Source organism: Salmo salar, chromosome 22 (assembly GCF_965601325.2).
Source record: "Salmo salar chromosome 22, fSalSal1, whole genome shotgun sequence".
NCBI lineage: Eukaryota > Metazoa > Chordata > Actinopteri > Salmoniformes > Salmonidae > Salmo > Salmo salar.
Window position 1 is genome coordinate 23,565,060 of NC_138312.1, and position 25,925 is coordinate 23,590,984.

Genomic DNA, 25,925 nt, shown 5'->3' on the forward strand with positions numbered 1-25,925 from the left:
TGGAGTCTTGGTTATGTTATCAACACCATGTCAAATTAAAACACCGCATTTGGAAAGAAAGCACAACTTGGGGCAAATTATGGATCAATTTATTTATTGAGGCTATATACACTAATTCACATTGAACATGTACAGATCATGGACCTTTACTCAAAAGGCAAAACATTTACCAACTCCTTATACAGGTTACACCCACACACAGGCCTTAAACAGTCACCTGTAACCAAGTGTCATGGAATTTCTACACAGGGACAATAAGCCAATCAATAATTAAACTGGAGAGGTTCTAACAAACTTGATGCATCATCGTACGTCTGTCAGGCACTCTCGGGGCAGTCCTGTTTGGTTACAGACACGTTGCATAGTTCATTGGGTTGGTTTGGGCAACATCTATCCTAACTTATAGAACGTGTTCTGCCAGATGGTCCTTATATGGGGGGGGTGTGGCAGGAACCAAGGATTATTTAAGCCACTAAAATAAGATTTTCCATCACAGGTTTACAGAACAGATGGTGACGTGACGAAGAAAAGACTTGAGAAACAAAAAGGACAGATGTTCATTTAAAATCTGTGTTGAAGTCATAGGTGTCATCTGTGTGGACTGAGGAGAGGTCAATGTTGACTGGGACAGGAACCTGTAACCTCACCTTGGCTTGTTTGTCTGCAAAGGAAAAATAATTTCTTAAGTGACATTGACAATACACTTGTTTTGGAATGTAACAGGAATTAAGCTTTGCCCTGAAATACAAAAAAATGTATCTAATTTCATAATAGATTCCAGGCAAGGTACTCCGCCTGGCTCAGCAGTGGATCAGAGTTGGATTAGAAGTCTTCACTTGAAATTCAGACTTGCGTTATTGTCCTCATTTCCACAGACTGACTACATTAACTAGGCATGTAACAGGAATGAAGCTGGTTCTCTTTTATATTGATTTACTTGTGACTGGTGTCTTTATTTGTGGTTCATCTGTTTCTGCAGTCACTTCCTCAGACACCTCTTTAACCCCACCAGCCTGAAATCAAGAGGAAGATATTGCAGTAGTAACTCAGCTTTGCCCTGAAAAGACATTTGGTTTAGGTGTTTACCAAAAAATGCATTTGATTATTGATTACAGGCACACTTAGTGATGTAATGGATTAGAAGTCTTCACTTTAAAATCAGACTCTCATTTTTGTCCTCATTTCCATGATAGCACAGACTGACCCTACTTTTATCTGATTCATCAGGTTAGAAACATAAGCTAAAGATTTTCAGATACCTCTTGGTTTTCACAGCTACCCTCCATATCTTCCTCAGTGGGCTCTGGAGCAGGTTTGTCCTCAATAACGTCACTCAGCACTCCAGCGGTGGGGCCTTTAGACAGGAGGACAATGCTGCTGGCCTGGTTTGGGAACTTTACACCTGGGAGGAGAGTGGGTCAGTCATCACACAATACACGCCTTACTGTAAAATGAGACAATTTAGTATTTTCTCTAATAGAATTAACATACTTCTTAGAGTCTCCTCGTTGCCTTTCCGCAACTTGTCCAAGTCCCACCCATTCTGCATCTCTCTTACAATGTCTTCAGAGAGGTATGGGGGAAGGCATGGCTTCTCAGGGGCTTTGCAGTGGTAACTCAGCTTTGCACTGAAAATATATCATTTTTTGGTATATAAAAAATAAAAATAAATATTCTAGTTTCCAGGCAAGGTACTCAGTCTGACTCAACAGTGGGATCAGAGTTGGATTAGAAGTCTTCACTTAAAATCAAGAATTGCGTTAATTATCCTCATTTCCCATGCTAGCCTGAATATAAATGGGTAACATATTGTTACGATGACAACACTTACCCTGTCCAATCATTGAGGAAGGTAGAGGCAGCCAATTCTGTGTTGGGGACTCCACCCTTCTGCAAAAATCCACGCTTCTTGGCAAAAAAGGATAAAAACTCCAGGGAGTTTCTAAAGTCTGGAACATTGTACTGAAGCATTACCTGAAAGACAAAGTCCATGATTACCTATCAGTATGCTCAGCAGTGCTAGGGCTTGATCTTAAACTTGGCAGGAAAATGTCCTTACACTAGTTTTATTTAACTAGGCAAGTCCGTTAAGAACAAATTCTTATTTACAATGACGGTCCACCCCAGGCCAAACCCTAATGACGCTGGGCCAATTGTGCACCGCCCTATGGGACTCCCACAGCCGGGTGTGATACAGCCTGGGATCGAACCAGGGTCAGCAGTGACACATCTAGCACTGAGATGCATTGCCTTAGACCGCTGCGCCACTCGGGAGCCCAAGTGAGTAGCAGGGATCTCCCTCGTCTCACCTGTTGCTTGTTGCACTGTTTGAGCAGGGTCCTGACGGCCTCTAGAACAGTCTCCTGCTTATCCTCCACCTGGAGACTCCTCAGCGCCATGGCAGCTTTAGGGTTAGACTGGGCTGCCACTATCCCTGGGCTGTCAATCATTTTGACATTCTTAGATATGTGGACGTCTTGGAAGCACCTGCAAGGGTCAAACATCAGGTGTGTTAGGTGGGAAGCTTCAAATGACAGTCATGCATTGAGCAAATTCAGGAAAACAGACATAGCCAAGTGTTTGACTGTTTTGCCCTAATTGGCAAGACCCAGATGAAGTGTATGAAGCTCAGTGTTGGATTGAATATAGACTCCACGGTTTTGTCAGATCTTCAACTTCATCACGCTTCATACAATTCCTCACCATCTGCGAATAAAACGGACCCCATCACTATCATGAATTATTAAAATGGTTCAGCTTTGCTCACCTGGTGATCCCTCTCTGGACTCCTGCATTACAGGCCCTCAAGCCCTTCAGGCTGTTGATCAGACTGCTCTTCCCCACATTTGGGAACCCTGAGGGGACAGAGGAGGGCATCAGAGGTGGAAGTCATAGACAACGGGTATTATACTGTGCAGGATAAACCCTTAAAGATTAATCATATTGTCAAGGGGTCCTGATATAGCAGACATAACGTGCTGATTTGGGCATGCAGTCATGATATAATTGATCAAATAAACTGAAAGATCACAAATAAGAGATCAGACATAGGGTACCCAACAGGGCAATGATTGCCATGTATGAGATCAGAGTTGGATTATTAGTCTTCACAGACATCAGTAGTTCACATAAATCCTCATCATTTCTCATCCACAACTCTTTAATAACACCACTTGAGAGCCATACTAATCAATGGAAAAGATGCTGTTCATGTTTGAGTAATGGTTAGGGTAGTAATTTCCTTACCGACTAAGCCCACTTTTAGTGAGCCCTCTCTCCCTGTTGCATTTGCATAGTCCCCCAGGAGCTGGAGAAGACTGCTGCTGCCATAACAGGCCACTCCTTTGGTCTGGTCTACTACTCCGTTAAGAGTTGCAAATCTGGCCTTCTTCTCTTGCTGTTTAAAAAAATAAAAATGTAAATGCATTAATTATCAATATTCTAATAGTTTACACAGTAAGGACCCATATTCTACATTCTGCGCAGGTGACTGAAGCTGGTCATCAATATGGAACCCCCCCAAGTAGTCAGTGAAATTAATCCCATTCAAATATTTGGTACAGCATTTACATACCACTGTTTTGTCCTGTAGTTGTGTGGATGCCTTGAACGCCACAACAGGGAACTCAAGCTGAAGACACTGTAGCCACTTCTCCACATTCTCTTTAGGGACAAGATCTGAAGGATGGAAAATGTAATTTAAGGTATTAAAAAGTTTAACTACTCTTTGAAGTTAAACTTAAAATATAATTGACATGAAAGAATGTTATCCCATAAGGTTATTACCTATTTTGTTCAACAGGAATAGTAGCTTCTTGTTTCCTTCCCTCTTCAGCACAGCTTCCTCTAGCTGTGGGCAGCGGCAGCCAAGGGGATCTCTTGCATCTAGGATTTCAACTATGACGTCAGAGGCATCGATCACCTGGAGTAAATATTAGAGTAGCTTAATGAATATTGATTCATTGGGACACTCAGGTAGGGCATGTTTTCATGATAGCTTCTGTCTTGCAGAGCAACTCAGCCAGACAAGAGCTATCCTTTCCTTAACTGGGACTTAATGCCAACTGAGACATGTTGATGTAATAATCTCACCTTGTTTAATTCTGAACAAAGGTGCTTCTTCGAATTCCTTGGGTCACTTTGTTTCACCATCTGTTTCACAAGGTCCTCCTGTGATGGTAACTCCTGTGGAGTTAAAAAGTGGAGTTAAAATAGTGTCAAGCTACACGGAGGGCATGATCTTTGACGCACCCATTACCTTTACCTTTCGAGCTTTCTTCGCTTTAGGGTCTGCATCCCTGCCGGCAGCGTTTTCCTTCTTCCTCTTCTGAGCCCGTTCTTGTTGCTTGGCAAGCTTCTTTTTCTCCTTTTCTTCTTCAAGCTGGGTTGGAGAGAAGGTAAAAACAAAATGATAGACCAAATTATTTTGCCCCCTAAAATATGGAAGCGATGAGCCCACACATGTACCTGGATGTTATCCCCAAAACAGTTAATGGCCTCACCTTTGACCTCCTCTGTTCTGCTTCCCTCAGAATATCCTCTTTGAATGGTGCTTTGTTGGGAACTCCAATATCCTTTTTCACTTTTTTGCCAACTCCTTTCTTTTTTGCATCTTTTCTTAGTTTTTTGTTGTGTTCCCGGACCTAAAAACAAACAAATTAGATTAGAAATCATGACAAGACAAAATCGCTTACATTCATACATATTATATATGCACATGTTATACAACAAGATGGCGCCGACAGACATGGCAGCTTTGCCTCTATCTCCTAAGCAACTTACAAGCTTTTGCTACACCCACCAAATATTTGTATGCGACCAATAGTTTCAAAATCAGATTATCTCCAACTGAGTTAACGTTGGATACCTAACGTTAACAATGTATATATATTTTTTTACGTTAGCAATGTATGACATCAGCTAGGAGTCGCCTTAAAGAGAGTGGTGACAGTAATGAGTGCAATTCACAATGTTTACCTTTTTCTGTATTTTGTAACGTTTGGAGCAAGACACGCGTTTACTTGCTTTCTTTAACCCTGAAAAACATGAACGAAATTCTAGCCAGGGTTGGCTTCCTAACAACCTAATGCTAGCTAGAGAGCTAACGTTATGACTGTGTAGCCAGCATTGGCAGTCTAACTGGCAATGGAAATGTATTCAACTGAACCTCAACAAATACTACATTAATTGTAATTAATACAGAAAAACCAATGTTCAAGCCAAATATAAAGACTTTAGCTACACTTACCTGGACGCTTCATTGCAGTGCTATAGGTCTGACAATGCGACTACAAAATTCTGCTGCACGTGGAACCAGGAGCTAGCTGTCGGAGTCTCGTCAGCAACACCAAAAAAAAGTAGTTCCGGGTCACGCCATTTCCTAAATAAAAGTACCCCACGTAATACACTGTAATACACTATAGGCATATCAATTACATATTGGCTTATAGAGAGAACTATTCTAGGTGCCAAAATAAAAGTGGGGTTGGTATTATTCACTATCCCACTGGGTACACACTGGTTGAATTAACGTTGTTTCCACGTCCTTTCAATGAAATTACATTGAACCAATGTGAAATAGACATTGAATTGATGTCTGTGCCCAGTGGGTAGTGTCTGTAGAATCTCTATGTATGGTGTTATTTCATGAGGGACTGAGGTCTATATACCCAACACGTTCTACTCCATAACAGTAAACGTGCAATGCTAGAATGTGATATCTGTGCAATTTGGTATCACTTTGATTGTGTTGTAAAAAGGATGTAGACTCCGCTACTATTCTATGCAACTCAGAATCATGTAGAGATCAATTACATCCATTGCAAAATGGATTATGTTTTAAAGGGGTCTGTGACACATTTATACATTATATTGATAGTGACAACAAGGTGAAATTAAACAAAAGGGTACAAACAGAGAATGTAAATGAGGCTCAGGTACAAAACCTATTGGTTGAGGAGAGTTTAATCTTCAATTGAGAGTTAACTTCAGTCGAGTCCCGTGACACTTGTTGGGGTTGTAGAGCAAAACAGAGATTATCTCCCCTTTCCACAGTGGAAAATCCCAAACGGTTCCGTCGCTACAAACAGAAGTTGGCACATCAGCGTTATTGACTTCAGATGAGTACAGTGACACTTGTGGGGGTCGTAGAGCAAATAGACGTTTTTGTGAGAAGACCGATTTTCGGGATGTCTCATGGTGTGACAAACACCGCTGTAGCTCGGCCGCCTTCCACCGCAGATGCGGTAGATCACCATAGGCGGAAGCGGTGGATTGAGACGCAGCACATGCAACCTGATATATCTAGTTAAAATTGACAGATTTTTATGGGAATTTTTGTATTATGTTACTTAGATTGACACACCGGTGTGTCAAATGACCCACTTTTACATCAGCACATAGAATACTTTTTTCTATATAAGCCAATATGAAATGTATAGGTCTACAGTGTGTTGCATTGGGACCAATATAATGCCTAAGAGTAGAACGTGTTGCTGGGTATTTATATCTCAGTCCTCCATGAAATAACACCATATATAGATTCTGCACACCCTACTGAGTAATCCCAACCCCACTTTTACTTCAGCACCTAGAATAGTTTGTTCTCTATAAACCAGTATGTAATTTATAGGCCTATAGTGTATTGCATTGAATGGAGTGGGTGGAGTAGAAAGTGCTGTTGGGCATTTAGACATCAGCCCCCCATGAAATAACACCATATATAAACTCAGCAAAAAAGAAACGTCCTCTCTCTGTCAACTACGTTTATTTTCAGCAAACTTAACATGTGTAAATATTTGTATGAACAACAAGATTCAACAATTGAGACATAAATTGAACAAGTTCCACAGACATGTGACTAACAGAAATGGAATAATGTGTCCCTGAAAAAAGGGGGGGTCAAATTCAAAAGTAACAGTTAGTGTCTGGTGTGGCCACCAGCTGCATTAAGTACTGCAGTGCATCTCCTCCTCATTGACTGCACCAGATTTGCCAGTTCTTGCTGTGATATGTTACCCCACTCTTCCACCAAGGCACCGGCAAATTCCCGGACATTTCTGGGGAGAATGGCCCTAGCCCTCACCCTCCGATCCAACAGATTCCAGACATGCTAAATGGGATTGAGATCTGGGCTCTTTGCTGGCCATGACAGAACACTGACATTCCTGTCATGCAGGAAATCACACACAGAATGAGCAGTATGGCTGATGGCATTGTCATGCTGGAGGGTCATGTCAGGATGAGCCTGCAGGAAGGGTACCACATGAGGGAGGAGGATGTCTCCCAGTAACGCACAGCATTGAGATTGCCTGCAAAGACAACAAGCTCAGTCAGAGGATGCTGTGACACACTGCCCCAGACCATGACGGACTCTCCACCTCCAAATCGATCCCGCTCCAGAGTACAGGCCTCGGTGTAACACTAATTCCTTCGACAATAAACGCGAATCCGACCATCACCCCTGGTGATAAAAAAATGTGACTCGTCAGTTGAAGAGCACTTTTTGCCAGTCCTGTCAGGTCCAGCGACGGTGGGTTTGTGCCCATAGGCGACGTTGTTGCCGGTAATGTCTGGTGAGGACCTGCCTTACAACAGGCCTACAAGCCCTCAGTCCAGCCTCTTTCAGCCTATTGGGGACAGTCTGAGCACTGATGGAGGGATTGTGCATTCCTGGTGTAACTCGGGCAGTTGTTGTTGCCATCCTGTACCTGTCCCGTAGGTGTGATGTTCGGATGTACCGATCCTGTGCAGGTGTTGTTACACGTAATCTGCCACTGTGAGGATGATCAGCTGTCCGTCCTGTCTCCCTGTAGCACTGTCTTAGGCGTCTCACAGTACGGACATTGCAATTTATTGCCCTGGCTACATCTGCAGTCCTCATGCCTCCTTGCAGCATGCCTAAGGCACGTTCACACAGATCAGATGAGCAGGGACCCTGGGCATATTTCTTTTGGTGTTTTTCAGAGTCAGTAGAAAGGCCTCTTTACTGTCCTACGTTTTCATAACTGTGACCTTAATTGCCTACCGTCTGTAATCTGTTAGTGTCTTAACGACCGTTCCACAGGTGCATGTTCATTAATTGTTTATAGTTCATTGAACAAGCATGGGACACTTTACAATAAAGATCTTAGAAGTTATTTGGATTTTTACGAATTATCTTTGAAAGACAGGGTCCTGAAAAAGGGACACTTCTTTTTTTGCTGAGTTTAGATTCTACAGACCTTACTGAGTAATTCCAACCCCATCTTTACAATGGCACATAGAATAGTTTTCTCTCTATAAGCCAATGTCATGTATAGGCCTACACTGTAGTGCTGCTGTGTATCACAGTGCCAACCGTGACAAAACGGATGGCACTGTGATAGACTACATCCAGTTTGCTGAGTAGAGTGTTGGGAGCTATTTTGTAAATGACATCGCCGAAGTCAAGGACCGGTAGGATAGTCAGTTTTACGAGGGTATGTTTGGCGGCATGAGTGAAGGAGGCTTTGTTGCGAAATAGGAAGTGGATTCTAGATTTAATTTTGGATTGGAGATGCTTAATGTGAGTCTGGAAGGAGAGTTTACAGTCTACAGTCTAACCAGACACTTAGGTATTTATAGTTGTCCACATATTCTAGGTCAGAACCGTCCAGAGTAGTGATGCTAGTCGGGCGGGAGGGTGCGGGCAGCAATCGGTTGAAGAGCATGCACTTAGTTTTACTAGCATTTAAGAGCAGTTGGAGGGCACGAAAGGTGTGTTGTATGGTGTTGAAGCTCGTTTGTTAGCACAGTGTCCAAAGAAGGGCCAGATGTATACAGAATGGTGTCGTCTGTGTAGAGGTGGATCAGAGAATCACCAGCAACAAGAGCGACATCATTGATATTTACAGAGAAAAGAGTTGGCCGGAGAATTGAGCCCTGTGGCACCACCATAGAGACTGCCAGAGGTCCGGGCAACAGGCCCTCCGATTTGACACACTGAACTCTATCTGAGAAGTTGTTGGTGAACCAGGCGAGGCAGTCAATTGAGAAGCCACGGCTATTGAGTCTGCCGATAAGAATGCGGTGATTGACAGAGTCGAAAGCCTTGGCCAGGTCGATGAAGACGGCTGCACAGTACTGTCTTTTATCAATGGCAGTTATGATATCGTTTAGGACCTTGAGCATGGATGAGGTGCACCCATGACCAGCTCGGAAACCAGATTGCATAGTGGAGAAGGTATGGTGGGATTCGAACTAGTCGGTGATCTGTTTATTAACTTGGCTTTCAAAGATTTCAGAATGGCAGGGCAGGATGTATATAGGTGTATAAGAGTTTGGGTCTAAGGTGTCGCCCCCTTTGAAGACGGGGATGACCACAGCAGCTTTCCAATCTTTGGGGATCTCAGACGATACCAAAGAGAGGTTGAATAAGCTATTAATAGGGGATGCAACAATTTCGGCGGATAATTTTATAAATAGAGGGTCCAGATTGTCTACCACAGCAGATTTGTCGGGATCCAGATTTTGCAGCTCTTTCAGAACATCAGCTGTTTGGATTTGGGTCAAGGAGAAGCGGGGGGGGGGGGGGTGTTGGGGGTGCTGAGGTGTTGGCTGTGGTAGGGGTAGCCAGGTGGAAAGCATGGCCAGCCGTGGAAAAATGCTTGAAATTGTGTATTATCATAGATTTATCGGTGGTGACAGTGTTTCCTATCCTCAGTGCAGTGGGCAGCTGGGAGGAGGTGCTCTTATTCTCCATTGACTTTACAGTGTCCCAAAACTTTTTGGAATTAGTGCTACAGGATGTGTAACAGTATAGCTTCCATCCCTCTCCTCGCCCCAACCTGGGCTTGAACCAGGGACCCTCTGCGCACATCAACAACTGACACCCACGAAGCACCGTTACCCATCGCGCCACAAAAGCCGCGGCCCTTGCAGCGCAAGGGGAACAACTACTTAAGGTCGCAGAGCGAGTGATGTCACCGAATGAAACGCTACCGCTAACTAGCTAGCCATTTCATATCGGTTACAGATGCAAATTTCTGTTTGAAAAAGCTAGCCTTAGCTTTCCTAACTGACTGAGTATATTGACTTCCCTAAAGAGTTGCATATCGCAGGGGCTATTCGATGCTAATGCAGAACACCACAGGATGTTCTTGTGCTGGTCAAGGGCAGTCAAGTCTGGGGTGAACCAAGGGCTATATCTGTTCTTAGTTCTACATTTTTTGAATGGGGCATGTGTATTTAAGATGGAGAGGAGAGCACTTTTGAAGAGCAACCAGGCACCCTCTACTGATGGGATGAGGTCAATATCCTTCCAGGATACCCGGGCCAGGTCGGTTAGAAAGGTCTGCTTGGTGAAGTGTTTTAGGGACCTTTTGACAGTGATGAGGGGTGGTCGTTTGCCCACGGACCCATTACGCACGCAGGCAATTAGGCAGTGATCGCGGAGATCCTGGTTGTATACAGCAGAGGTGTATTTAGAGGGCAAGTTGGTCAGGATGATATCTAAGAGGGTGCCCATGGTTACGGATTTTGGGTTGTACCTGGTAGGTTCCTTGATAATTTGTGTGAGATTGAGGGCATCAAGTTTAGATTGTAGGACGGCCGGGGTGTTAAGCAATTCCCAGTTTAAGTCACCTAACAGTACGAACTCTGAAGATCGATGGGGGCGATCAATTCACATATGGTGTCCAGGGCACAGCTGGGGGCTGAAGGGGGTCTATAACAAGCGGCAATGGTGAGAGACTTGTTTCTGGAAAGATGGATTAAAAAAAACTGGATAGTATGAAAGAACTCTGTAGGCTATCTCTGCAGTAGATGGCAACTCCGCCCCCTTTGGCAGTTCTATCTTGTCGGAAAATGTTATAGTTAGGGATGGAAATTTCTGGATTTTTGTTGGCCTTCTTAAGCCAGGATTCAGACACAGCTAGGACATCCGGGTTGGCGGAGTGTGCTAAAGCAGTGAATTAAACAAACTCAGGGAGGAAGCTTCTAATGTTAACATGCATGAAACATATTATTTTACGGTTACAGAAGTCAACAAATCAATCAAATTGCATTTATTTATAAAGCCCTTCTTACATCAGCTGATGTCACAAAGTGCTGTACAGAAACCATCCTAAAACCCAAAACAGCAAGCAATGCAGGTGTAGAAGCTCGGTGGCTAGGAAAAACTCCCTAGAAAGGCCAGAACCTAGGAAGAAACCTAGAGAGGAAGCAGGCTGCGAGGGGTGGCCAGTCCTCTTCTGGCTGTGCCGGGTGATGATTATAACAGAACATGGCCAAGATGTTCAAATGTTCATAGATGACCAGCAGGGTCAAATAATAATAATCACAGTGGTTGTCGAGGGTGCAACAGGTCAGCACCTCAGGAGTAAATGTCAGTTGTCTTTTCATAGCCGATCATTCAGAGTAACTCTACCACTCCTGCTGTCTCTAGAGAGTTGAAAACAGCAGGTCTGGGACAGGTAGCATGTCTGGTGAACAGGTCAGGGTTCCATAGCCGCAGGCAGAACAGTTGAAACTGGAGCAGCAGCACGGCCAGGTGGACTGGGGACAGCAAGGCGTTATCAGGCCAGGTAGTCCTGAGGCATGGTCCTAGGGCTCAAGTCCTCCGAAAGAGAGAAAGACAGAAAAAATAATGAAAGAGAAAGAAAGAGAGAATTAGAGAGAGAATACTTAAATTCACACAGGACACCGGATAAGGCAGGAGAAGTACTCCAGATATAACAGACTGACCCTAGGCCCCCGACACAAACTACTGCAGCAAAATACTGGAGGCTGAGACAGGAGTGGTCGGGAGACACTGTGGCCCCGTATGACGATACCCCTGGACAGGGCCAAACAGGCAGGATATAACCCCACCCACTTTGCCAAAGCACAGCCCCCACACCACTAGAGGGATTTCTTCAACCACCAACTTACCATCCTGAGACAAGGCCGAGTATAGCCCACAAAGATCTCCGCCACGGCACAACCCAAGGGGGATGCCAACCCGGACAGGAAGGTCACGTCAGTGACTCAACCCACTCAAGTACGCACCCCTCCTAGGAACGGCATGGAAGAGCACCAGTAAACCAGTGACTCAGCCCCTGTAATAGGATTAGAGGCAGAGAATCCCAGTGGAGAGAGGGGAACCGGCCAGGCAGAGACAGCAAGGGTGGTTCGTTGCCCCAGTGCCTTTCCGTTCACCTACACACTCCTGGGCCAGACTACACTCAATCATAGGACCTTCTGAAGAGATTAATCTTCAATAAAGACTTAAAGGTTGAGACTGAGTCTGCATCTCTCACATGGGTAGGCAGACCATTCCATAAAAATTGAGCTCTATAGGAGAAAGCCTGCCTTCAGCTATTTTCTTAGAAATTCTAGGGAGAGTAAGGAGGCCTGCTTTATTTGACCGTAGCATACGTGTAGGTATGTACGGCAGGACCAAATTGGAAAGATAGGTAGGAGCAAGCCCATGTAATGCTTTGTAGGTTAGCAGTAAAACCTTGAAATCAGCCCTTGCCGTAACAGGAAGCCAGTGTAGAGAGGCTAGCACTGGAGTAATATGATACATTTGTTTGGTTCTAGTCAAGATTCTAGCAGCCTTGTTTAGCACTAACTGTAGTTTATTTTGTTCTTTATCTGGCTTGCCGGAAAGTAAAGCATTGCAGTAGTCTAACCTAGAAGTGACAAAAGCTTGGATACATTTTTCTGCATCATTTTTGGACAGAAAGTTTCAGATTTTTGCAATGTTATGTAGATGGAAAAAAGCTGTCCTTGAAACAGTCTTGATGTGTTCGTCAAAAGAGAGATCAGGGTCCAGAGTAACGCCTAGGTCCTTCACAGTTTTATTTGAGACGACTGTACAACCATCAAGATTAATTGTCAGATTCAACAGAAGATCTCTTTGTTTCTTGGGACCTAGAACAAGCATCTCTGTTTTGTCAGAGTTTAAAAGTAGAAGTTTTGCTGCCATCCACTTCCTTATGTCTGAAACACAGGCTTCCAGGGAGGGCAATTTTGAGGCTTCACCATGTTTCATCGAAATGTACAGCTGTGTGTCATTCACATAGCAGTCAAAGTTAACATTATGTTTCCGAATGACTTCACCAAGAGGTAAAATATATAGTGAAAACAATAGTGGTCCTAAAATGGAGCCTTGAGGAACACTGAAATTTGAAGTTGATTTGTCAGAGGACAAACCATCCACAGAGACAAACTGATATCTTTCCGACAGATAAGATCTAAACTAGGCCAGAACTTGTCCGTGTAGACCAATTTGTGTTTCCAATCTCTCCAAAAGAATGTGGTGATTGATGGTATCAAAAGCAGCACTAAGGTCTAGGAGCACGAAGACAGATGCAGAGCCTCGGTCTGACGCCATAAAAAGGTAATTTACCACCTTCACAAGTGCAGTCTCAGTGCTATGATTGGGTTTAAAACCAGACCGAAGCGTTTCGTATACATTGTTTGCCTCCAGGAAGGCAGTGAGTTGCTGTGCAACAGCTTTTTCATTTTTTGTTGTTGAGAGGAATGGAAGATTCAATATAGGTCAATTGTTTTTTATATTTTCTTTTTGGCTTTTTCAAGAGAGGCTATATTACTGCCACTTTTAGTGAGTTTGGTACACATCCGGTGGATAGAGAGCCATTTATTATGTTCAACATAGGAGGGCCAAGCACAGGAAGCAGCTCTTTCAGTAGTTTAGTTGGAATAGGGTCCAGTATGCAGCTTGAAGGTTTAGAGGCCATGATTAAGAAATGAGAGCACCTGGGGATGGGAGTGATGCTGGGGGCTGCAGGGCCTGGGTTAACCTCTACATCACCAGAGGAACAGAGGAGGAGTAGGATAAGAGTACGGCTAAAGGCTAAAAGACCTGGTCGTCTAATGCGTTCGGAACAGAGTGTAAAGGGGGCAGGTTTCTGGGCACGGAAGGATAGATTCAAGGCATAATGTACAGACAAGGGTATGGTAGGATGTGAGTACAGTGGAGGTAAGCCTAGGCATTGAGTGCCGATGAGAGAGGTTTTGTCTCTAGAAGCACCATTTAAGCCAGGTGCGGTCACCGCATGTGTGGGGGGTGGAACAACAGGGCTAGCTAGAGCATATTGAGCAGGGCTGGAGGCTCTACAGTGAAATAACACAAAAATTACTAACCAAAACAGCAATAGACAAGGCATATTGACATTAGGGAGAGGCATGTGTAGCCGAGGATTCATAGGGTCCAGTGAGTAGCTAGGTGAGCTGGAGGCACGGAGATTCAGACAGCTAGCATGCTAGGGCTAGCAGCAGGCTAGCAGATTGGCCTCAGGGGGACGTCGCAATGGGGGAGCTTGTTGAAACCCCTCAGATGGTTACGTCAGCAGACCAGTCGTGATGGATCGGCGGGGCTCCATGTCGGCAGCAAAGGGCCCAGGCCATTTGGCAAAAGAGGTATTGAAGCCCAGGGATTATCTGATGGATTTCTTCGGCTAGCCGGGAGATGGGCCTAGCTCGGGGCTAACTCCAGGCTAACTGGTGCTTGTATCGTTCATGTATCTTATATAAAGCAATCATTCTCTTTAGTTTTTTCTCCCAATGTAGTTATAATTTTGTAAAGTAACTGTACCAATCTGCACTATTCAAAGCAGCAAAATTATGGATTTTGTATCATAAACAGATTTTTACTGCAGCCTTTTATTTTGAAGAGAAAATCGATGTTATTGTTGCTGACCGGACGCTAATGTTTCTGCCGTGAAGCTAATCAACTAGCTAACCTAATGGTTTATATACATCATTGAGCTAACCACTAGCCTACACGTTTCTTCAAATACATTTGAATTGGCGGATCGCATCCAACTGAAAGGTGCCACCTACTGTACTAGAGTGTGAGGCCAGATACGGCCCCCCTATACATCTATTTTTCTTATCTAGTATCCGCCTACTGTTCTGGAGTGTGGATTCATTACACTTTGTGACACAAAAGGGAAGGGAAAGAGGACAGGGAAAATGGAAGAAAAATTTCCCTACCAACTAACCATACACCCATTAAAACCTATTCCACTACTTGGTCGTATCTGATCCTACACCAGGCCGGCAGCCTGGGAGGACAGGACACTATCGTTCAACACACCTTGTAAGTCTGCAGTAAAATCTCATACACCCATGTACATCTCTGCAGCTGCCAACACAACATCTATTTTCTGTGATTTATGTTCGATTTCTGTTGATAATTATGGCTATGAATGCTAAAAATCCAACCTTGCTGAAACATGTTATTCTTATCACACTCTATTGGCCTCGGCCTACTCACAGAGAGCCTCTTAGAATCCCTCACCCTGGACCCATCTTTCTCCACTACTCTGATCCTGGCAACCTCGAATTGCCATTCTCTCACCGGACACTTCTGATCTCCAGCACCATGGGTACCCCTACATTTAACACACAAAACGCTTTCCACCGATACGACACATTTATTTGTCTCATGCCCTCCTGCACATCTAGGAATCTCCCTCCTACACACTGCTGCAACATGACCTGGGCCGTAACTACAGTACCAATGAGGACACAGAGGTCCGGAGCTCAACTTTTTATATACTTACAGTACCAGTCAAAAGTTTGGAAACACCTATTCATTCAAGGGTTTTCTTTATTTTTACTATTTTATACATTGTAGAATAATAGTGAAGACATCAAAACTATGAAATAACACATATGAATCATGTAGTAACCCCCAAAAAGTTTTAAATAAATCAAAATATATTTTATGTGAGATTCTTCAAAGTAGCCACTCTTTGTCTTGACAGCTTTGCACACTATTTGTATTCTCTCAACCAGCTTCATGAGGTAGTCACCTGGAATGCATTTCAATTAACAGGTGTGCCTTGTTAAAAATACAATTGTGGAATTTATTTCCTTCTTAACGCGTTTGAGCCAATCAGTTGTGCTATGACAATGTAGGGGTGGTATACAGAAGATAGCCCTATTTGGTAAAATACCAAGTCCATATCATGGCAAGAACAGCTCAAATAAGCAAAGCGAAACAACAGTCTGTCATTACTATAAGACATGAAGGTCAATCAATACGGCAAAAACCATCAAGCTCCATGATGAAACTGGCTCTCATGAGGAAAGGAAGACCCAGAATTACCTCTGCTGCAGAGGATAAGTTCATTAGAGTTACCAGCCTCAAATTGCAGCCCAAATAAATGCTTCACAGAGTTCAAGTAAGAGACACATCTCAACGTCAACTGTTCAGGGGAGACTACATGAATCAGGCCATCATGGTTGAATTTCTGCAAAGAAACTACTACTAAAGGACACCAATAAGAAGAAGAATATTGCTTTTGCCAAGAAACACGAGCAATGGACATTAGACCGGTGGAAATCTGTCCTTTGGTCTGATGAGTCCAAATTTGAGATTTTTGGTTCCAACCACTGCGTCTTTGTGAGGCGTAGAGTAGGTTAACAGATGATCTCTGCATGTGTGGTTCCCACCGCGAAGCATGGAGGAGGAGGAGTGATGGTGTGGGGGTGCATTGCTTGTGACACTGTCTGTGATTTATTTCGAATTCAAGGCACACTTAACCAGCATGGCTACCACAGCATTCTGCAGCGATACTCCATCCCATCTGGTTTGCGCTTAGTGGGACTATCATTTGTTTTTCAACAGGACAATGACCAAACACACCTCCAGGCTGTGTACGGGCTATTTGACTAAGAAGGAGAGTGATGGAGTGCTGCATCAATCAATCAATCAAATGTATTTATAGAGCCCTTCTTACATCAGCTGATGTCACAAAGTGCTGTACAGAAACTCAGCCTAAAACCCCAGACAGCAAGCAATGCAGGTGTAGAAGCTCCTGGCCTCCACAATCACCTGACCTCAACCCAATTGAGATGGTTTGGAATGAGTTGGACCGCAGAGTGAAGGAAAAGCAGCCAACAAGTGCTCAGAATATGTGGAAACTCCTTCAGGACTGTTGGAAAAGCATACCAGGTGAAGCTGGTTGAGAGAATGCCTAGAGTGTGCAAAGCTGTCAGGCTGTGTAAGGGCGAATTGACCAAGCAGGAGACTGATGGAGTGATGACCTGGCCTCCACCCAATTGAGATGGTTTGGGAAAGGTGGATACCTAGTCAGTTGTACAACTGAATGCATTCAACTGTGTCTGTGTCTTCTGCATTTAACCCAAATGAATCAGAGAGGTGCGGGGGGCTGCCATAATCGACATCCACAGTGGGTTAACTGTCAGCTCAGGGATTCAATCCAGCAACCTTTCGGTTACTGGCCCAACACTCTATCCACTAGGCTACCTGCAGAGTGAAGGAAAAGCAGCCAACAAGTGCTCAGCATATGTGGGAACTCCTTCAAGACTATTGGAAAAGCATTCATCATGAACCTGGTTGAGAGAATGCCAAGAGTGTACAAAGCTGTCATCAATGCAAAGGGTGGCTTGAAGCATCTCAAATAATACATATTTTTTGATTTGTTTATGTCACGCATGTGTGTAGGAACGGACCAAGGCGCAGCGTGAGTATCGTTCCACATCTTTTATTTGAATGTGAAACTTTGCAAGACAAACTATAAACAAAACCACAAACCGTGACGACAGCGGTGCACCATGCACTAACTCAAAAATAATCTCCCACAAACACAGGTGGGAAAAACAACTACTTAAATATGATCCCCAATTAGAGACAACGATGACCAGCTGCCTCTAATTGGGAATCATACAAAAAACCCAACATAGAAAAAATAAACTAGAACACAACATAGAAAAAATTATCTAGATAAACCCCCCCAGTCACGCCCTGGCCTACTCTCCCATAGAAAACAAGAGCACTCTATGGTCAGGAAGTGACAGTTTAACACTTTATTGGTTACTACATGATTCCATATGTGTTATTTCATGGTTTTGATGTCTTCACTATTATTCTACAATGTAGAAAATATAAAAAATTAAGAAAAACCCTTGAATGAGTAGGTGTGTCCGAACATTTGAGTGGTACTGTATATATACTGCTCAAAAAAATAAAGGGAACACTTAAACAACACAATGTAACTCCAAGTCAATCACACTTCTGTGAAATCAAACTGTCCACTTAGGAAGCAACAATGATTGACAATAAATTTCACATGCTGTTGTGCAAATGGAATAGACAACAGGTGGAAATTATAGGCAATTAGCAAGACACCCCCAATAAAGGAGTGGTTCTGCAGGTGGTAACCACAGACCACTTCTCAGTTCCTATGCTTCCTGGCTGATGTTTTGGTCACTTTTGAATGCTGGCGGTGCTTTCACTCTAGTGGTAGCATGAGACGGAGTCTACAATCCACACAAGTGGCTCAGGTAGTGCAGCTCATCCAGGATGGCACATCAATGCGAGCTGTGGCAAGAAGGTTTGCTGTGTCTGTCAGCGTAGTGTCCAGAGCATGGAGGCGCTACCAGGAGACAGGCCAGTACATCAGGAGATGTGGAGGAGGCCGTAGGAGGGCAACAACCCAGCAGCAGGACCGCTACCTCCGCCTTTGTGCAAGGAGGAGCACTGCCAGAGCCCTGCAAAATGACCTCCAGCAGGCCACAAATGTGCATGTGTCTGCTCAAACGGTCAGAAACAGACTCCATGAGGGTGGTATGAGGGCCCGACGTCCACAGATGGGGGTTGTGCTTACAGCCCAACACCATGCAGGACGTTTGGCATTTGCCAGAGAACACCAAGATTGGCAAATTCGCCACTGGCGCCCTGTGCTCTTCACAGATGAAAGCAGGTTCACACTGAGCACATGTGACAGACGTAACAGAGTCTGGAGACGCCGTGGAGAACGTTCTGCTGCCTGCAACATCCTCCAGCATGACCGGTTTGGCGGTGGGTCAGTCATGGTGTGGGGTGGCATTTCTTTGGGGGGCCGCACAGCCCTCCATGTGCTCGCCAGAGGTAGCCTGACTGCCATTAGGTTCCGAGATGAAATCCTCAGACCCCTTGTGAGACCATATGCTGGTGCGGTTGGCCCTGGGTTCCTCCTAATGCAAGACAATGCTAGACCTCATGTGGCTGGAGTGTGTCAGCAGTTCCTGCAAGAGGAAGGCATTGATGCTATGGACTGGCCTGCCCGTTCCCCAGACCTGAATCCAATTGAGCACATCTGGGACATCATGTCTCGCTCCATCCACCAACGCCACTTTGCACTACAGACTGTCCAGGAGTTGGCGGATGCTTTAGTCCAGGTCTGGGAGGAGATCCCTCAGGAGACCATCCGCCACCTCATCAGGAGCATGCCCAGGCGTTGTAGGGAGGTCATACAGGCACGTGGAGGCCACACACACTACTGAGCCTCATTTTGACTTGTTTTAAGGACATTACATCAACGTTGGATCAGCCTGTAGTGTGGTTTTCCACTTTAATTTTGAGTGACTCCAAATCCAGACCTCCATGGGTTGATAAATTGGATTTCCATTGATTATTTTTGTGTGATTTTGTTGTCAGCACATTCAACTATGTAAAGAAAAAAGTATTTAATAAGATTATTTCATTCAGATCTTGGATATGTTATTTTAGTGTTCCCTTTATTTTTTTGAGCAGTGTATTTAGGAACTCAGTCTGGGTCTCAATTTACTGTTGACAGTTAGAATAGTACAAATGTAGGATCTTAAGTCGTTCTTTTGTTGCTGAGAATTTTCCTGCATAGCAGGAAATGCAAACTTGTAGTGTATTTGAGTTTTAAAAAGACTTTGAAAGTTTGTAATTTCCACTTAAAAATGTCAGACTTGGTTTGCCCTAAAGAAAAATGTATCAACCACTACAAAAATGTCTAATAATTATAATCCACATAATTCATATTTCCTGTTGCTGCAGGATTTTAAGATCCTACGTCTGTACAATTCACAAGGAGGAATTTCGAAACTTGGTTGTCATCAGCAGTTTTTCTCTTTTTATATGTCACTCACTGACAGTCACTACATTAGGACATGTCAGTAATTTATTTATTTATTGATAAATTAGTAAATGAGTCTAGCTACCTATCTAAACTTGTAGTAATCATCGCCGAATTACCAACTGGGCAAGTGCCCAGGGGCCCTGACCTCTAGGGAGCCCCCATTGATTTTGTTAGCCACTCTCACTCAGCTAACATACTAACATGGCATAAGTCACGGCAAAATCTGTAGAATTAACGTGTGTAGCGGCTAACTGTATAGCTTATAGGCTATGTGTTTGTAGATCGGCTGAGTTGAATTTAAGATACAGCAACCAATGTGATAATGGCTGGGGTTATTTTAGCTTGTTTTTCCTGTTCTACTAATATCATTTTAGAGTTTTTAAATTGTATAGAAATGCAGTAAATGAGCTTCCATTTCTTAACATTTCTTGGATGACTGATCTGTCTACAAAACTAGCAAAATTGGCTTAGACTACCGGTTGTGTGCAAATGTAAATTTTATGGATTTAGCATGGCAGTATTGCCCAAAAAATGTATACTATTTTCTTTCATCAAAGGAAGTAATAAAACCACGTCAGTTTTCCTTATAGTACTCATGGAGTGAGTACTTAACTGTCAATCTAAGGACCCGTGATGCACTCTCTTCCTCAAAGGGATTTGAACATCACTGCACTGAAATGGACAGTGTTTTAATGTACATTTACATACAGTGGGGGTCCAGAATGATTGGATACCTTGATAAAAATTAGCAAAAAATCCTGTATAAAATAAATACAAATACTGAGCTATATTGTATGCAATTTTTTGGGGGGGAAAGGTATATTATTTTATACTAATACAATTGCTCAGAGAAATAGATTTTGTTTAACAAGTCATGGCCAAAGAGCTCTATTTTTGTGTCATATGACCATCGTTGTGCCTGGGAAACCGTCCATAAAAGATTTAAGGGGCCAAACCATAAGGCTATGGGCCCAAAAGTATGACAGAGCTACCCTTGAGCACTCCACTCTTTGATATTCCTGTCGTGGCATTGGACACATTAATATGCAGAATATTAAAGCTTAGAACATGCAGGGAAAGTATTCTGTTAGATATCCTCTCCACTCAGACCCTTCTCCCTCTCTTCTCTTCAAGCCATGAACAAAAAGGGTGTGAATGAGACAGAGGGGTGAAGACCCTGGAGTACTCCATGCACAGATCACTGCTCATACAAGACGACTAGTGACTGTAGGTTAGTGAATGACTTCTCCCACCCAGCTTTACCCACTAACGTTGACACAGTGTTAGTCAAGTCTCCCCTAATGTGTCTGTGATGTATCTTCTCTCTCCAATATATAGTCGATACCTTCGTCACACTTTCACACTCAGTCTCAATCAAATGTTATAGAGACTGAGCGTGTTCTAGGAACTGTTTTCATGCAGGGGGAAGTTGGAGGGAACGATTGATTATAGTATTGATTACAGGGAGAAGAGGGAGTGAGCTGTCTACCATTGCCAGACATGGGCAGCCAAAGCCTTGGCAGAGTCCCCTCCAATCCCCCCACACCCCCCTTCCTCCATATCTCTCTCCCCTCCCTCCCTCCTTCTCCATCCCTCCCTCTCCATCCCTGCTACTACCAGCACTACTCTGTAATTTAATCCATTTCGTCATGGCTCAGGATCAATATCCATTTTCCTGGGCCTTGGGGAGGGCCTTTTGATTTGCTGTTCTCTCACAGTGGCAGGATTATCAGCCAATGAGCCGGCAGCAGCCGTCTCCCCTGGGCCAGCAAGGCTACACAGAGCATGAGAGGAGAACACATAGCTTACATTTGACGCTCATGCACTCTGCGTTGTGTGACCTCTCATGTGTGTTACTGGATTACACAAACATGGATATGAAGTTGTCTGAACTCTGGAGCCGGTTTATAATGTGTATATAATCACATTTGAATGCCACATACTGGTATTCTTCATATAATAATGTAATTCAGTGAGTTGGTATTTGTATTTACTATGGATCTCCAATAGCTGCAGCCAAGGCCGCAGCTACTCTTCCTGGGGTCCGGAAAAATTAAGGCAGTTATACAATTTTAAAAACATTACAATACATTAATTACAGAATTCACAACACACTAAGTGTGTGACCTCAGGCCCATACTCCACTACCACATATCTACAATGCAATAGCATGTGTACGTGTGTGTAGGGTGCGTATGTTATCATGTGTTTGTATGCATGTGTCTGTGCCTATGTTTGTGTTATTGTTCTATAAATTCTATATATGTTCTATAAGGTGTATTTTTCCATGCAAGCAGTAGAATGAGATTTAAAAAGCATCAGTTACCTGTAGTCATGGCTCTGTGTAGCCTCCCATAGTCTATTCTGGGCTTGGGGACTGTGAAGAGACCTCTGGTGGAATGTCTTGTGGGTATGCATGGGTGTTTGAGCTGTGTGCTAGTATTTTAAAACAGACAGCTCGGAACCTACAACTTGTCAACACCTCTTACAAAAATAAGTAACGAGGAAGTCAATCTCTTCCACTTTGAGCCATGAGAGATTGACATACATGTCATTAAAGTTAGCTCTCCGTGTACTTTTAAGGGCCAGACATGCTGCCCTGTTCTGAGCCAACTGTAATTTCCCCAAGTCCCTCTTTGTGGCACCTGACCACACGAATGAATAGAAGTCCAGGTGCAACAAAACCAGGGCCTGTAGGACCTGCCTTGTTGATTGTGTTGTTAAGAAGGAAGAGCAGCGCTTTATTATGGACAGACTTCTCCCCATCTTAGCTACTGTTGTATCAATATGTTTTGACCATAACAGTTTACAATCCAGGGTAACTCCAAGCAGTTTAGTCACCTCAAGTTGCTCAATTTCCACATTATTCATTACGAGATGTAGTTGAGGTTTAGGGTTTAGTGAATGATTTGTTCCCAATACAATGCTTTTAGTTTTGGAAATATTTAGGACTAACTTATTCCTTGCTACCCATTCCGAAACTAACTGCAGCTCTTCAGTGTTTCAGCCATTTCAGTTGCAGTAGTAGCTGTGTAACATCTGCTTCCAACTCACACTCTCAAACACATCGATCCCCTGAACGCAGCTCACTTTCCAGCCCACACTCTCAAACACATAGATCCCCTTACTCTCCAGATCCCAATCACCTGAATTCTGATCACCTGTATGTCATTTACACATACTATTTAGTTCAGTTCTTTGCACCCCATCATTGTGAGGTATTGTTTGTTTTGATACACTTTCTATTCGGAGCTCTGTTTATTTCCATATTAGTCCTCCCGTGTATCGTAGTTTTTTTGCCAACCTCAATAACAACGCTTTTTTGCCTATTCCCTGCTTGTACTCAGATTTCCTGTCAACCTCTTGCCTGATCTCCCGGACTACATTATTAGCCTTTTCCCTGCCTGTACTGTTACCTTTTTGGAGTCCCTGTGTATGACCTTCTGCCTGCCCCTGGACCCAGCTACCTGCCTCCTCCTGTGGTCCTTTACTAATAAACACCTGCTGCGCACTGCGCTTGAAACCAGCACTCTGTCTCCCATCATACTCATTACAAGCTGAGGTGTATAGTGTTGAGTCATCTGCATACATAGACACGCTGGCCTTACTCAAAGCCAGTGGCATGTCATTAGTAAAGATTGAAAAAAGCAAGGGGCCTAAACAGCTACCCTGGGGAATTCCTGCTTCTACCTGGATTATGTTTGAGAGGCTTCCATTAAAGAACACCTGTGCTCTGTTAGACAAGTAACTCTTTGTCCACATTATAGCAGGGGATGTAAAGCCATAACACGTACGTCTTTCCAGCAGCAGACTATGATTGATAATGTCAAAAGTTGCACTGAAGTCTAACAATCATTTTATCATCAATTTCTCACAGCCATTCATCAGTCATTTGTGTAAGTGCCGTGCTTGTGGATTGTCTTTCCCTTTATGTGTGCTGAAAGTCTGTTGTCAATTTGTTTACTGTGAAATAGCATTGTATCTGGTCAAACACAATTGTTTCCAAATATTTACATAGGGCTGGGCATTCGATTACAGCAGGATCTCTTTTACGTAGATGTCCAATGCATATAGGCCTTTCCACTTGTATTGTATCCATTTAGCATTTGAATGACATCAAGGTTGATTTGATTAAGGCAGATCAAATTAGTAGTGGGCCATTAAAAACTGATTTTTCTCATCTTCCGCTCTCATTGATTCAAAATCAGAATGCTTAAACAGTATCTGATCACCAAAGGGGGAACAATCAATGTCACCCAGTAAAGTGATGACAGCACTTTGCTAGCTCTCATCTTTCGGAGTTGATGGAATAGACGTGTGCACCGACAGTGCCACGTTATGGGGAAAGTGATTCTCTTACACCTGCTCCTCTGCCTTGTGTATCTCCATGTATTATAGATGGGCTTATTAAACATACAGTGTCAAAATTTGCATGAAACTGATTTTCTACCTCAGCCCTGTTTTTAGAAAAGTCAAAGGGACAGGTAAACAGTTTGCTTTTATAGCACAAATATTTAACAACTGTAACTACCTAAAGAGGTAGATAAAATGGGTTGTGCCTGATATGGTCGGGTTTAGTTTAGTTTATTAGTGTCACGACTTCCGCCGAAGTCGGGTCCTCTCCTTGTTCGGGCGGCGCTCGGCGGTCGACGTCGCCGGTCTTCTAGCCATCATCAATTCACTTTTCATTTTCCATGTGTTTTGTCTTGTTTTTCCTCACACCTGGTTTCAATTCCCTCAATCATTTGTTGTATATTTAACCCTCTGTTCCCCCCATGTCTTTGTGTGGGATTGTTTATTGTAAGTGCTTGTGCACGTGTTGATTGGTGCGCGACGGGTTTTTGTACCCAAATGTCTTGTTATTTTTATGCAGTGGGTTTTGCTATTAAACTGCTCCGGCTATTACCAAGTTCTGCTCTCCTGCGTCTGACTTCCCTGCCACCGATTACGCACCCCTTACAATTAGGATCCACATTAGCTACTGCACATGCAGCAGCTACTCTTTCCTGGGGTCCACATAAAATGTACAAATACATGACAAAGTACAGAACCATTATAGACAAGGACAAATTCCCCCACAAAACATGTTAACATAAAAAATACATGAAAAAATAAGAGTTATATTGGAAAGACACCGAGACAACTAAAATTATATTTACACACTATTCATATATATATATATTTCACTATATAATGTTACATTTGATCTTTAGAAAGATGAGAAGCACTGTGATAAAGAAATATATTGTATCTGTTTTTTAAAGCTAAACTTGCTTTTTGCCTGAGTCACCTCTGGTGGCAGAGCATTCCACGATGACATGGCTCTATACATTACTGAGCGACACATTTTTTGGGGTTTGGGTACATGAAGAAATCCATAATGGTGTGTATGGTGGGGTATGCATGTCTGTTTGAAGTGTACGTAAATAGATTATACAAGTGGTGAGGCATGTTCAACACACAAATGTTTCTTAAAACATGTTTGTTGATGTTAGCTCTATGTGTGCTGTTATGGGCAAGGCATGCTGCTTTGTTTTGAGCCAACTGCAACTTTGCTAGGTCTTTCTATACTGCACATTGCCTAGTTAACCTTCATTAAATATTTGTTTATTTTCAATTTAAACAGGATTTTTAGGCCATATTGCCCAGCCCCATCTCGATTTTTTCTAACTTATGGGCGATTCACGATATACAGTACTAGTCAAACGTTTTTGTATATTGTAGAATAATAGCGAAGACATCAAAACTATGAAATCAAATCAAACTTCATTTGTCACCTCCACATCCGACAAGCATCAGAGCCGGTGTAGTAGGATTCAATCATAATCCTGTATTGATGCTTTGCTTGTTTGATGGTTCGTCGGAGGGCATAGCAGGATTCTTATAAGCGTCCGGATTAGTGTCCCGCTCCCTGAAAGCAGCAGCTCTAGCCTTTAGCTTGATGCGGATGTTGCCTGTAATCCATGGCTTCTGGTTGGGATATGTGCTAGCAAAACAGTCCGTATCGTAGCATCCACGTCATCTGACCACTTCCGTAATGAGCGAGTCACTGGTACT

General features: G+C 43.4%; 1 protein-coding gene and 4 non-coding genes across 5 annotated transcripts; all 5 read right to left on the reverse strand.

The window, feature by feature from the left end:
• Positions 1–77: 77 nt before the first annotated feature.
• Positions 78–5,380, reverse strand: gnl3 (G protein nucleolar 3). Its single transcript, XM_014166743.3, has 15 exons — positions 5,249–5,380; positions 4,978–5,036; positions 4,503–4,643; positions 4,265–4,381; positions 4,093–4,185; positions 3,787–3,922; positions 3,575–3,678; positions 3,247–3,397; positions 2,768–2,855; positions 2,310–2,487; positions 1,832–1,974; positions 1,492–1,628; positions 1,260–1,402; positions 938–1,013; positions 78–661 (listed from the first exon to the last, which is right to left on the reverse strand). Exons 1-15 carry the CDS (start codon positions 5,259–5,261, stop codon positions 558–560), a joined length of 1,683 nt encoding a protein of 560 aa, XP_014022218.1. The 5' UTR covers positions 5,262–5,380; the 3' UTR covers positions 78–557.
• LOC123729745 (small nucleolar RNA SNORD19) lies at positions 798–873 on the reverse strand. Its single transcript, XR_006761452.1, has one exon. It is a non-coding gene; the product is annotated as a small nucleolar RNA SNORD19 (small nucleolar RNA).
• LOC123729744 (small nucleolar RNA SNORD19) lies at positions 1,705–1,779 on the reverse strand. The gene has a single exon (XR_006761451.1). It is a non-coding gene; the product is annotated as a small nucleolar RNA SNORD19 (small nucleolar RNA).
• LOC123729746 (small nucleolar RNA SNORD69) lies at positions 2,619–2,694 on the reverse strand. The gene has a single exon (XR_006761453.1). It is a non-coding gene; the product is annotated as a small nucleolar RNA SNORD69 (small nucleolar RNA).
• Positions 3,074–3,148, reverse strand: LOC123729743 (small nucleolar RNA SNORD19). Its single transcript, XR_006761450.1, has one exon. It is a non-coding gene; the product is annotated as a small nucleolar RNA SNORD19 (small nucleolar RNA).
• Positions 5,381–25,925: the final 20,545 nt, after the last annotated feature.